The sequence below is a fragment of the Lynx rufus genome, unplaced genomic scaffold (assembly GCF_022079265.1).
Source record: "Lynx rufus isolate CCGP_SWC_20201006 ecotype Redwood Valley unplaced genomic scaffold, mLynRuf1.p SCAF_2, whole genome shotgun sequence".
In the NCBI taxonomy this organism is placed as follows: domain Eukaryota; kingdom Metazoa; phylum Chordata; class Mammalia; order Carnivora; family Felidae; genus Lynx; species Lynx rufus.
The window spans coordinates 189,243,444-189,257,381 of NW_025814834.1; the positions used below are offsets into that span (position 1 = coordinate 189,243,444).

A 13,938-nucleotide genomic window follows, 5' to 3' on the forward strand; every position below is an offset into this window, starting at 1 on the left:
AGGGTCACTCCTCCCAGCCCCTCCCCTCTCTTTCCCTGGGAGGCGGGGCCGAGGCACCCACCTGGGCCAGGGCCCCACCCTCCACCCCCAGGGGGCTGGCAGGAGCTTTGCTGGGGACCCTGCCCTGGCTCAGGCAGCTGCTGTGGGCGGGCCCCTGGCCTTCCCGGCCCCTCGGCCTCCCCCTGCATTCTAGAGCCCAGAGCTTTTGCCTTTGCCGCTGCCGCTGCTGGGCTGCCACCTCTCCTTCTCAGCCTCTGGCCACTCGCCGCTCCCTCACCCCCCACCCAGTTGTTCCTCTCACCTGGCCATGACCCCAGCTTCCCCAGGGACCCTGGCCCGGCCCTGAGCCCTGGGACCTCCAGCCCCCTCCTCCCCTCCCCTGGGCCATGGCCAACTCAGGCCTCCAGCTCCTGGGCTACTTCCTGGCCCTGGGTGGCTGGGTGGGCATCATCGCCAGCACAGCCCTCCCGCAGTGGAAGCAGTCCTCGTATGCGGGCGACGCCATCATCACGGCCGTGGGCCTCTACGAAGGGCTCTGGATGTCCTGTGCCTCCCAGAGTACGGGGCAGGTGCAGTGCAAACTCTACGACTCTCTGCTCGCCCTGGAAGGTAGGCCTCCCACCAGCTGGGTGGGGGGAGGTGGGATGTGGGGGAAGGGGGGAGTCTGGAGGAGGCTTGCCCACAGCCTGCCACCTGCGCTGGGCCTCATTCTCCAGCCCCTATCCCTGTGCGTTTAGAAAATCCAGGCCAGCCCGGTGCTCCGTGGAGGGCAGGGGCTCTGGCTCTGGCAGCCACGATCCCAGCTCACCTTAAAGGAGCCACTACCCCTTCTCTGTGTTCTCTTGTCCTCATCTGTAGAGGAGAGCACAGGACTGTGGCAGGGTTAGCTGAGAGGGGTGCGTGGCACTCAAAGAGGCTCATTCCCTTCCGCTTCTCCCCATACTCCCTATGCAGACACACGGCGCGCACACACCTTCGTGCCAGGCCTGCACCTAGACACGCATGCCCCCATCTGGGTGCACCGACCCACACTACGCACAGGCCTGTTGACATGGCGTTTGGGCATGTAGATCCCTCTCCTTCTCCTGGGGTGCGGGGTTGAGCCTGACAAGTTGGCTTGTAAACGGGCCACTGAAGCTCTGTCCCTGGCTCAGGGCCAGCCCACCCACCCTCTGCCCAGGGCCCCACAGGCCTGAGTCGGGCAGCTATCACACGACCCCCCTTCCCCATGCCCATCCAGGCAGATCACCTGGCTCCTTCAGGGACCCAGATCCCCTGAGCTGCCTGAGGTCCAGGACTGACCTGGGTGCAGGTGTATACCTGCCGTGGGTGACTCAGAGGGCAGAGGGAAGGTGACCAGGAGGCAGAATGACCGATAGAGAAGGCGTCCCTGCCCGAGAGCCAACCTGGGACGAGCTGGGCCTCGGACACCCTTCGTTCTTTCTTCTGCTGAATCTGCAAGGCCCCAGGAGGAATTGACCCCTACTGCTTGGGAGAAGGTGGGCCAGGCCCCAAAGGGAGGCCACCTGCCAAAGAGCAGCAGACGAGAGAACTCAAACTACCCTGCCGCTCCTCCTACCCCCCCTCCCCTCTTCTCCGACCACCTGCTCAGTCCCTCCCGCCCTGCCCAGGTCACATCCAGTCAGCCCGAGCCCTGATGGTGGTGGCCGTGCTCCTGGGCTTTGTGGCCATGGTGCTCAGTGTGGTTGGCATGAAGTGCACCCGGGTTGGAGACAGCAACCCCATTGCCAAGAGCCGCATCGCCATCTCTGGGGGTGCCCTTTTCCTCCTGGCAGGTAAGTGTCCCTGGCTCCCTCTCCACCATCTCGGTCGTGGCAGGTGGCCCCACTCTGGGTGGCCGACTGGGGCAGAGAAGGGCTGAGCACTCCCTCCTTTGTCCTTAGGCCTCTGCACTTTGACAGCCGTCTCGTGGTATGCCACCCTGGTGACCCAGGAGTTCTTCAACCCCAGCACACCAATCAATGCCAGGTGAGTGCCAGGGCACGGCTTGGACCAGGGGACAAGCTGGGCCTCCCGCTCCACTGCCTTTGTCCAGCAGGGCACCTGGAGGGAGAAACAGGGGATGAGCACTGGGTGTCGCCACTGAGAAGCTCTGGAGCGGGGAGCCAGGCAGGGTGTGGCTGGGCCCTCTGAAGGGGCAGGAGGCCTGTGGAGGGCGCTCCAGGGGCTAAGCAACCCGGATCCAGGTTTAAATCCCAGCTCTGTGTGTGCTTGCTGTGTGAAAGCTCGAGTTCCTTTATCTTCCTGAGCCTGGTCTCCTCCCTGTAAAATGGAGCTGGGACCCAAGGACCCAGCTCACACGTGGTTGTGAGGGCTCAATGACATACCGCGGAGAGGACTTAGCACAATGCCAGGGCCCTGGAGAGCACTCAGCAACCCCGTTGCTGTGATTCCCCCGCAGAAGGCAGCAGGTGCTTTGGGCTGGGAGATGGAGACTGGAGAAGTGGTAAGGGCAGATGTGGGGGGACCTTACGGCCATAGGAAGATTTGGCTCCCCATCCTGGGGCGGAAGGCAGCCAACAATCCTGGCTGTGGCATGCAACGTGGTGGGGAGGAGATAAGACCAGTAAAGTGCAAAGGTCTGGAGCAGGCCTTGGGGCTAGAGGCTAGCAGTGAAAAATACATTCAGAGATATTTAGGAGTTAGCATGACCAGGACTAGTAAGGCCAAGGGCGTGAGGGCGGAAGAGGGGGCTCTGTGAAAAGCCTGGGCCCACCTGGCTCCAACCTCCCATCTCAGTTTGCCACAGTAGAGAATGGGACAGTCTCCACCCCAGACATCCCAAAAGACCTTGGGCCCCGGAGTGGAGGGAGAATAGGAAAAGATGCTGGGGCTGTTGCAGTCTGGAAGGCTCCCTGGAGAAGGCAGAGGTGTGGTGAGGGAGAAAAAGGAGACCTCAGGCATGGGGCTTGTTCCCTGGGGCTGGCAGTTCCAGCCACAAAGATCTCCAAGCAACAGGCGGCTCAGCTCAGAGACAGACACCAGCCTGGCACTCGTTCCTTATCCCTTCAACATTTCCCAAGGCACCCAGTATGCTGGTCCTGTGCTGATTCGCGGAGGAACGGAGGAATCCCGCGCTCTCTGCCCTCCAGGCGCTCCCTTCGGCTCGGGCAAGCCCCGGGGGGTTAATGGCCATCCAGTGAGAGTCAGGGCCAGGCACAAGGGGTCAGGGAAAGACCCTGGGAGGAGGTGGCATCTGAAGTGGGCCCTTAAGGCAGAGGAGCGGAGCACAGGAGGCACAGACAGGGTCCCTCCAGGAGGGGGGCACCTCAGGCAAAAGCATGGAGGCGGGGAGTCCTGGGGGCGCTGCAGAGAGGCCAGGAGACGGGAGACACGGGGCACTAGGTGGAGGGGCCCGCGTGCCCCAGAGGAGAGCAGGGAGCCCAGGCTGGGAGTTCTGTGGGTCAGAGGGTGACCAAGAGAAAGATGGCAGGGATTGCCCTGCTCCTCCCCGTGGCACTCGGCGGCCCCCCTGGACGCCCTCCTCCGGCCAGATGAGGAAAGGGGCCCGAGTACACACGCAGAGCGGGCCACCGTGGGCCTGGGTCACGCTGGGTGATGCGGCTGTGCTGGGTGATGTCGGTGAGGGAGGATGGGGGGCATTCATCTGAACTTATCCAGAGAGACTGGGGAGGCTTGGAAGGCCCCCGATCTCAGCTCCCCACACCCTGCACGCCCCTTGGGAGGGGGGAGCCCCGGGACAGGGTGGGCCTGCAGCCACCCCTGAAGGCATCCTCCCTACCTCTTGCAGGTACGAGTTCGGCTCGGCCCTGTTCGTGGGCTGGGCCTCCGCCGGCCTGGCCATGCTGGGGGGCTCCTTCCTCTGCTGCACATGCCCGGAGCCCGAGAGAACCAACAGCAGCCCGCAGCCCTACCGGCCCGGCCCCTCGGCTGCTGCGCGAGAGTACGTCTGAGCCCTGCACTCTGCCGTCCCCTGCGGCACCCTGGGCGGGGCCAGTAGGGCACAGTGCATCCCCGAGCCGCACTGAGCAGCTTGTCCCCACGTAGGCACCCACCCTGCCCTCTGAGACTCAGAACCAGACAGAGGGCGGCCAGAGGCAGGACTCAGCCCGCAGGTGCACGTGCACGTCCAGGTACAGGCAGGGACCCGTCTGCACCACGCACGGGCACTAGCACGTTTCCAGCCCAGATGTCGTCACTTTCACGGGCCGCTATTTACTCATTGCAGGGCTACGTGAGGGCCTACGCTGTGCCGGGCCCCGGGGACATGGCCACAAAGGTGGACCTTGGTGCCCCGTGCCCTGGGGTGGCTACAGTCCCCTTCCCAGGCTGACAGGTTCCTCACAGCAACCCCACGAAGGGGGCAGTGCCAGGATGATGAATGTTCCCATGTAACACATGAGGGAACGGTTCAGAAAGACCAAGAGACGTGCTCGGCCCGCTGTCCCTGAGTTCAGGTCTCAAGCTCTTCCAGTAGATCAGCACCACGTGCACATCCACACACAAGGCCAGGCCAGAATGTGTCCTTCCCCCACAACCCCCCGCTCCCAGGAACGGGCCCCCGGTTGGGCTGCTGTGAGGGCCCAGGTCTGACCACACTGGCCAGTCCCTGCTCCTAGGCCTGAACCCCACAGCCCCTGCCCTGCCCTGTTGCTCACCCCACTAACCAGCTCTCCTCTCTTTTGACTTTCAGACCAGTTGTTAAATTGTCCGCCTCCGCCAAGGGCCCCCTGGGTGTGTAATGTCCAGGTCCCCAGCCCGACTGTCCCCCTGCCACACCTAGACTGTGTGTTTGGTATTTTTTGGAAAGAGAAGTGAACATCCAGTCTTGAGTGTGGTGTCCTTCGATCTGTCCCTGGCATGGCTACGATGGGTCCCTGGGTCCTTGCACATACAGATGGGGAGACAGACCTCCAGGGTGGGTTACACAGCACATCCAGTGCTGATCAGGGCTCCAGGAAACTCCCTAGCCTGGCTCTGACCTCAGAGCCAGAATGAGGGGACACTGTAGGAGCTCGCTACGTGGAGAAGGGACTGGGAGAAGGATGTTAGGCTCCTTCAGGCATTAAGCCTGTCCTGAGCAAGGTTGCAAGTGCCCTAATGCTGCCCCTTCTTCCTCACCCACCCTTCCTCCTCTCCAGTCTATTGAGGTCCCACCACATCCCTGCCCTGCATCCAGAGTAGGGAGAGGTTGTCTGAGGCTGCCTGGGACTGTGACTGGAGTCCCGTCCTCATGCAGAAGTGTGTGGGCCAGCCTGGAGGGGCTTTTGGTCTTGAAGTACAGATACCATGTTAGTATAGAAGGGGGAAATGTCCTCAGAGGGAGATAGGGAAAATTCACCCAGATCGGCACCTCACCTCGTGCTCGGGCCTCACCCACCCCAAACAGAGTCTCTGAGTGGCCACTGCCCTCTGCCATCTGGAAAGAGCTGACCATAACTGTCCCCTGCCTTCCCCCTGCCCTCCTCTGCCAGCTCTGTCTGGCTTCCTCCAACGCCTGTCTTGTGACTGACCACCTCTCTCATCAAGTCACCAAAGCCCAAGGATGCAGCCCAGCCTTCTCCCCCAAGCTTGGCCTGAAGGAAGTCTGACAAGATGATGGCGGGCACGCTCCCTGGGGGTCAAGGATGGGAGGAGAGGAGCAAGCGGCGGAGGGGCTGTGGGATTATGGGCGCAGGGCCCTGGGCAGGCAGCTGCTGCACATCCACAGGCTGCCTCGAGAGAGGCCGTCGCCTGCAGCCTCTGGCGAGCGGGGTGGGCAGCTGACCCTGCACGGGTTTAGAGTCCCGGCCCTCGAGTTATGAATGAGAACGACACGTCTGTCTGGGGGCTGGAAGCTATAATGCAGCACTTCTTGCCTGCTTTCAAGTCACCCGGGGACCTGGTGCCCAGGCCCCACCCCGGGCATCCAGACGGAATCGGCCTAGGGTAGACCTGGCACTGAGTTCAGGCAGCTCCTAAGGGACTGCGCTGTGTGGGCACCTCGGTGAGGCCTGAAGCTCGGGGCTGTCGGGCCCACGTTTCTCGCCACTCGGAGGGGACCTGCCGAAGAAAGATGAGAGGAAGCCCTGTCTCCCTCTGCCTTTCCTGCGTCTGGGCTGCTCCATGGAGATTCCCACACCTTCCCAATAAATACCGCCTTTTTGCAGAAACAATTTTGACTTCTGTCACCTATAGCCAAAAGAGCCCCAACCGACACCAACTTTGGAACCCAGAAATTGAGTGTGTGAGTGAGGGCTCCTGTCACGGGCACTGGCTGAGCAGGGTGGGATGTGGGGCCCAGACGTGCCACCTCTCCCGGTTCCCCAGGACCTCTCTCCTGTCCACAGCCGAGGATTTGGCAGCCCTTGCTATTTGGACACAAGGCACTTGGCCAGGAAACCATGTGTATTCTCTTGAGGCTCACGGTCCACCAGAGGCTTGGGATATGGTAGGAAAACGTTGGGATGGAAATGTGCGGGCTGTTCCCCGTGAGTTTCGGGGATGGGCTGCAAGAGAGACGAGCTGCATGCCAGTGAGTGGGGGGTGGGGGGCTGACTGCTGCAGGAACAAGCTTCACTCTGGTCCTTTGTGAAGGGATGTCCTTTCTGCCCATAGCCAGGGGTTGGAGAGGGGAGAGGTAATCCACGCACAGAGCCCAATACACCGATTAACAGCACAGTGGGATCCTAGCAATGGGTAGACATCTGGGGAAAGTTAGAGGGCTATAAGGCTGGGAGAGTTTGGGAAGCCTGATCCCTCAGGCCTCTCCCGAAGCAACCTTTCTCAAACGTCTACATCAAGGTCACCCGGGCTGCCAACTTAAGGCAGGGCCAACTTTCCAGGCCTCCTGACCGGACTGCTGTTTACTGTCCCAGCCTCAGGGCTAGAGGACCGGGCAGAGCCCCAGGAAGGGGGTCAAAGGACGCGATCCTAAAGATTTTGCTAAGGCTTATTAGCAGCGTTCTCCCAAGAATGAAACTGGCAGGCCATAAGATACGGTTTGCAGAGGACCTGTGCTCTCTGCTGGTGAGGAAAGCCGAAGGAGCATGGCAACCGAAGGTGTTCAGCTTAGGGGAGTGAGCCTGGGGCCCTGGAGTAGCTGACCCGGGGACCCATCCGTTGCCTGCATCCGAGAACATGGATATGGACTGAGTATTAGTGATGTCAAGGAGTGATGTTTTGTGTTGTGTGTATTGTTAATTTTGTGTGATAATGACACAGTGTTGTGTGTGTGTGTGTTTTTAATTTTGCTCTCTTAGAGGCGTACACTGAAACGATAAAATGGCTGGATTTGCTTTCAAATAGTCCAAGAACAGAAAGGTCAGGGGCAGGAGAAGTTTGGTAAATGCCAGTGATGCTTCGGGGTTCACTCTGCTCTGTTTGTGTGTACGTTTGCAAGTGAAAAAAAAAAAAAAGGTTGAACATACCTGTAAGTTTTGCTGGTTGAACAATTTAATCACCCCTCACTGACCCCTGGAGTAAGGGTGAGGAATACTCTAGAGACTTGCTAACCCCGGACTCTGTTAGACTCTCAGGCTCCACCCCAGACTGGGTAACGTGCTCTGCATTTTCATGAGATCTCCGGGTGGTTTGGGTGCACACTGAAGTTTGGGAAGCACTGATCTAGGCTCGTGAGGGAAGAGCCGTGGGGTGTGTTGGTCTCTTCCATGGTTTGACTACCAGATACAATGAGCGCAGTTCAATTTATGATTTCGTCTAGAGTTGGCAAGATTATAGGAAGCCACAGCTAAACCTGATCCAGGCAAAACTGGAAATGAACGGGTAACAACCCAAAGTAGTGCTTCCAGACTTTTTCTCCTCATAGAGCACATTAAAATAATATTTGGCTCAATTTACAGAACACTACAGTTTTATTGTTGACAATGCCCCTGTTCAAAACAGCTAAAAATGTTGGGGAAAGGGTAAAGAATTCTTCAAAGGGCATCAAAGGGCTGACACAATGCTATGGAATCACCAAGTCAAAATCCGAGAAGCACTCCCTTTTGTCCACACGGTGGCCCACTTAGTCACCACGAAGCGGAGTTGTCCATGGCTTCCAGGTTCAAGGATGAATTATGTATAAAGGGACCGAACAAATAATAAACATACTGAAGATGATGGGAGCCAGGCTCCTTTCTCACTGTCAAAGGATCGATTTATGAAGATGGAAATGGGGAAGATTTGAATAAATCTTATGGTACTGGGTTGGAACTGGGGGTATCTAGATGAACACCTGGCTTTTAATAGATTTAGATAAATATCAAAATGGCTATAGTTGCATATCTGTATGTACATGTGTGTGAAATACATATGTACGTATGTCTGAGTTCTATCCCCTAGAAAAGCCTAGAGGCAATGCCATCCCAGTCGCAAGGCCTACACACTTTGATTTCTGAATACCACTCTCTGATAATAGATATCAAGGCTCCATGGAGAAATGGCTGATTTGAGGACTGGGGTAAGGAAAGTTCAAAGTAAGCCTGGAGTGGGGCGCCTGGGTGGCTCAGTTGGTTAAGCGTCCGACTTCGGCTCAGGTCATGATCTCACAGTTCGTGGGTTCGAGCCCCACGTCGGGCTCTGTGCTGACAGCTCAGAGCCTGGAGCCTGCTTCACATTCTGTGTCTCCCTCTCTCTCTGCCCCTTCCCTGCTCATGCTGTGTCTCTCTGTCTCAAAAATAAATAAACATTAAAAAAATTAAAAACAAACAAACAAAAAAAAACAAAGTAAGCCTGGAGAATCTTGATGTCCCAGAAAGTAAGAAAGTGTTCAAGGAATAATGGAGATATGTCCAAAGGATACAGAAGCCAGATTAAAGGGATTTCTATTCGCTTTATCTGCGACAATTTGAGCATCAAAATAATAGTAGTAATGGATTTGAATTCAGTGAATAAAAATAGGAATCTGCTAGTCCATATTGATGTGAATAATTAAATAAATGGGGGAGAAAAAGGTCTACAGTGAAATGACAACTAATATAATTTATTAACTAGTAAGTGTAATGGGGCAAGTCAAAATTGTGCGTCCCTTGATACAATGCACTGAGAACACAGCATCATTTCTGTGATATTCCTGCTAAAGGTGCACAAACTGAACCTACTTCTGACAAGACCGAAAAATCCAAAGTAACTGCGTGCACTCTTCAAAACTGTCCACATGATGAAAGACAAGAAAAGACTGAGGGGATTGAAGAGATACTACAACTAAATGCAATGAGTGATCCTGGATTGGATCCTGGACCTATAAAGGACATTCTTTTTTTTTTTTTTTTTAATTAATGTTTATTTATTTTTGAAGGAGAGAGAGACAGAGTGTAGTGGGGGAGGGGCAGAAAGAGAGAGAGACACACAGAATCTGAAGCAAACTCCAGGCTCTGGGCCGTCAGCACAGAGCCCGATGCGGGGCTTGAACTCACAAACCGCGAGGTCATGACCTGAGCCAAAGTCGGACGCTCAACCAACTGAGCCACCCAGGCGCCCCTATAAAGGACATTCTTGGGACAACTAGTGAAATTTGAATGGTGTCTGTGGTTTAGATGGTAGTACCATTTCAAAGTTAGTTTTCTGAATTTGATAGTTTCCTGTAGTTTCGCAGGACAGTGTCCTTATATTTTAGGAAACACACACTGAAGTGCTAAGAGGGTAATGAAGTATCAGAAAAAAATATGCATAGATACACCTGAAGAGGGTTACAAGGCAGATATCTGCGGTATAATGTTAATCGGACAATGTAAGTGAAGGGCATACTGGGGTTCTTAAAATACTTCTTGCAACTTTTTTCTCAAATTTGAAATTATTTCAAATAGATTAAAAAAAAAAGTCTAAGGGAACGCTAGTACGCAGAGATGCTGATCTCAGAAGGTACCTGAAAACCTACGCAAACATAGATGCCTCCCAAGATGGTGCTGGAAAGCTTTGGGCTCACCTATGGTGACAAACGAAAATCTGTTTTGCCATCATTTTTGAAAGATGTTTTCACTGGGTATAGAATTTAGGGTTGACTCTCCTCCTTTCAGTACTATATAGATGTCATCCTAGTGCCTTCTAGCTTATGCAGTTTTTATTTTTATTTTTTATTTTAGAGAGAGCGTGGGTGGGTGGAGGGGGGCAGAGGGAGAGAGAGAGAATCCTAAGCAGGCTCCATGATCAGTACAGACCAAGGCAGGGCTTGATCCCACACCCCTGGGATCATGACCTGAGCCGAAATCAAGGGTCAGATGTCCAACCGAGTCACCCAGGCGCCCCATAGCTTACATAGATTTTAAATAAAAAGCCCACTTTACTCATTTTTGTTCCTCTTTCTCTCTCTGGTTGCTTTCAAGATTTTCTCAACCTTTGGTTTTCACCAAGTTTCACTATGAAGTGCCTGGGTATGTTTTTTTCCTTTGTGTTTATTTAGCTTGGGGGTGTTCTGAGCTTCCTGGATCTGTGGTTTATTATATTGATTTTGGAAAAATTTAGGCTGTTATTTTTTTAAGTATTTCTTGTGTCATATTTTTCCTGTCTTTATCTGCTACTTCAATTACCTGCTTGATATTGTGCCACAGCTCTTAAATATTTTGCTCTCTTTTACTGTCTCCATGTTTTCTGTTTCAGTTTAGATAATTTCTACTGACCTGTCATCAAGAATTCTTTCTTCTGCTGTGTCATTTGATGAGCACATTGGAGCAACTCACTTCTTTTTTTCTTTTTTCAAAAAAAATTTTTTTTTTTTTAACGTTTTTATTTATTTTTGGGACAGAGAGAGACAGAGCATGAACGGGGGAGGGGCAGAGAGAGAGGGAGACACAGAATCGGAACAGGCTCCAGGCTCTGAGCCATCAGCCCAGAGCCCGACGCGGGGCTCGAACTCACGGACCGCGAGATCGTGACCTGGCTGAAGTCGGACGCCCAACCGACTGCGCCACCCAGGCGCCCCCCAAAAAAATTTTTTAATGTCAATTTATTTATTTGTGTGTGTGTGTGTGTGTGTGTGAGAGAGAGAGAGAGAGAGAGAGAGAGAGAAGGGGAGGGGCAGAGAGAGAAGGAAACAGAATCCCAAGCAGGTTCCATGCTATCAGCAGAGCCCGATGCGGGGCTCGAACCCATGAACCGTGAAATCACAACCTGAGACGAAACCAAGAATCGAACACTTAACTGACTGAGCCAGCCAGGAGCCCCACAACTCCTCATTTCTGATAGTGGGTTGCTGCGGCCTTGTGCTTAATTTGTGACCAGGGTATTTTGGGGTTCCTCAGCATTCACCACTCCCTGAATGCCTGCACCACAGAGGGAGTCCCTCTCCAAACCCTTGCCCGGTTCCTAGCAGCAGCTTGTCATTGTTTATGATGCAAGGCTCATGTTTGTGGCAGGAGAGTTTTCTCATTCCTCCTGATCCAGCCTTAGTTGTAGACAGGCCCTTTGCACCTGAGCCTTGGGGATGGGGCTTTGTCCTCCACACATAGCATCTGACCTCTGCATTGTAATGGTGCTAGGTCTTAGGTGGGAGTGAGTTTCCTGCCCTCCCAACAGGCAGCAGACTTCTGTTTCATATCAACACAGGATCCTGGTCCTAAAAGGGTTTTCTACTTTCCTCTAGTGGCAGGCAGCATTTGTGTCTATGCACCCCAGAAGTAGGCAGCCTTTCTGTATACCAATAATGCAGCAGCAGGAAGAGAAATCAAGGAATCAATCCCATTTACAATTGCACCAAAAACCATAAAATACCTAGGAATAAATCTAACCAAAGAGGTGAAAAATCTACACACTGAAAACTGTAGAAAGCTTATGAAAGAAATTGAAGACACCAAAAAAATGGAAAAATATTCCATGCTCATGGATTGCAAGAACAAATATTATTAAAATACCTATACTACCCAAAGAAATCTACATATTCAATGCAATCCCTACCAAAATAACACCAGCATTCTTCACAAAGCTAGAACAAACAATCCTAACATTTGCATGGAACCAGAAAAGACCCTGAATAGCCAAGGCAATCCTGAAAAAGAAAAACAAAGACAGTATAGTATTGGCACAAAAACAGACACTTAGATCAAGGAACAGAATAGAGAACCCAGAAGTGGATCCACAAACGTTGGCCAACTGATCTTTGACAAAGCAGGAAAGACTATCCAATGGAATAAAGACAATCTCTTCAGCAAATGGTACTGGGAAAACTGGACAGTGACAGGCGGAAGACTGAACCTGGACCACTTTCTTACACCATACACAAAAATAAACTCAAAATGGATGAAACCTAAATGTAAGACAGGAAGCTATCAAAATCCTAGAAGAGAAAACAGGCAAAAACCTCTTTGACCTCGGCCACAGCAACTTCTTACTCAACACGTCTCTGGAGGCAAGGGAAACAAAAGCAAAAATGAACTACTGGAACCTCATCAAGATAAAAAGCTTCTGCACAGTGAAGGAAACAATCAGTGAAACTAGAAGGCAACTGACAGAATGGGAAAAGATATTTGCAAATGACATAGCAGATAGAGTTAGTATCCAAAATCTATAAAGAACTTAACAAACTCAACACCCAAAAAAACAAATAATCCAGCGAAGAAATGCACAAAAGACATGAATAGACACTTCTCCAAAGAAGACATCCAGATGGCTAACAGACACATGAAAAAATGCTCAACATCACTCATCATCAGCAAAATACAAATCAAAACCAAATGAGATACCACCTAACACCAGTCAGAGTGGCTAAAATTAACAACTCAGACAACAATAGATGTTGACAAGGATGTGGAGAAAGAACACTTTTTTTTTTTTAAATTTTTTTTTTTCAACGTTTATTTATTTTTGGGACAGAGAGAGACAGAGCATGAACGGGGGAGGGGCAGAGAGAGAGGGAGACACAGAATCGGAAACAGGCTCCAGGCTCTGAGCCATCAGCCCAGAGCCTGACGCGGGGCTCGAACTCACGGACCGCGAGATCGTGACCTGGCTGAAGTCGGACGCTTAACCGACTGCGCCACCCAGGCGCCCCGAGAAAGAACACTTTTGCACTGCTGGGTGGAATGCAAACTGGTGCAGTCACTCTGGAAAACAGTATGGAGGTTCCTCAAAAAATTAAAAATAGAACTACCCTACCACCCAGTGATTGTACTACTAGGTATTTATCCAAAGGATTCAGGTGTGCTGTTTCGAAGGGGCACATGTACCCGAATGTTTATAGCAGCACTATCAACAATAGCCAAAGTATGGAAAGAGCCCAATGTCCATTGACAGATGAATGGATAAAGATGTGGTATATATATACAATGGAGTATTACTCGGCAATCAAAAGAAGAAATCTTGCCATTTGCAACAATGAGGATGGAACTAGAGTGTATATGCTAAGCGAAATTAGAGAAAGACAAATATCGTGACTTTACTCATATGTGGAATTTAAGATACAAAGATGAACATAAGGGAAGGAAAGCAAAAATATAAAAACAGGGAGGGGGAGAAAACATAAGATGCTTAAATATAGAGAACAAATGGAGGATTGCTGGAGGGGCTGAGGGTGGGGGGATGGGCTAAATGGGTAAGGGGCATTAAGGAGGACACTTGGGATGAGCACTGGGAGTTACATGTAGGGAGGGGATGAATCACTGGCGTCTACTCCTGACATCATTAGTGCACTATATGCTAACTAACTTGGATGCAAATTTAAAAACAAACAAACAAAAGAAGTAGGCAACCTTTGTTTGGAACTTACTTCTTTGTTTTCATTGCTTTTGTATCTCCTAATATTCCAACAGGATCATTTTCTTTTGCTCGTCTGCTTGCTTGCCAATGCTCTCCATTTTTGCCTCAAAATGTCTTTTTTTTTACCTTCATATCCTAGTGTGTATAGGAATCCTAGGTTGGCAAGTATTTTCTTTCAGATCACTGAAGATAGCATTCCACAGTTTTAAGGCACCCAGTCTTTCTGTTGAGAAATCAGATGTCGGCTTTAATATCATCCCTTTCAAAGTAATTTTTTTTTTCCTCCTGACT

The 13,938-nt window shown here is 52.0% G+C and overlaps 1 protein-coding gene across 1 annotated transcript; it reads left to right on the forward strand.

Annotated features, from left to right (window-relative positions):
- The first annotated feature begins 386 nt into the window (after positions 1-386).
- On the forward strand, positions 387-4,724 carry CLDN19 (claudin 19). Its single transcript, XM_047086041.1, has 5 exons — positions 387-609; positions 1,632-1,796; positions 1,905-1,989; positions 3,773-3,925; positions 4,676-4,724. Exons 1-5 carry the CDS (start codon positions 387-389, stop codon positions 4,722-4,724), a joined length of 675 nt encoding a protein of 224 aa, XP_046941997.1.
- The last annotated feature ends 9,214 nt before the right edge of the window (positions 4,725-13,938 follow it).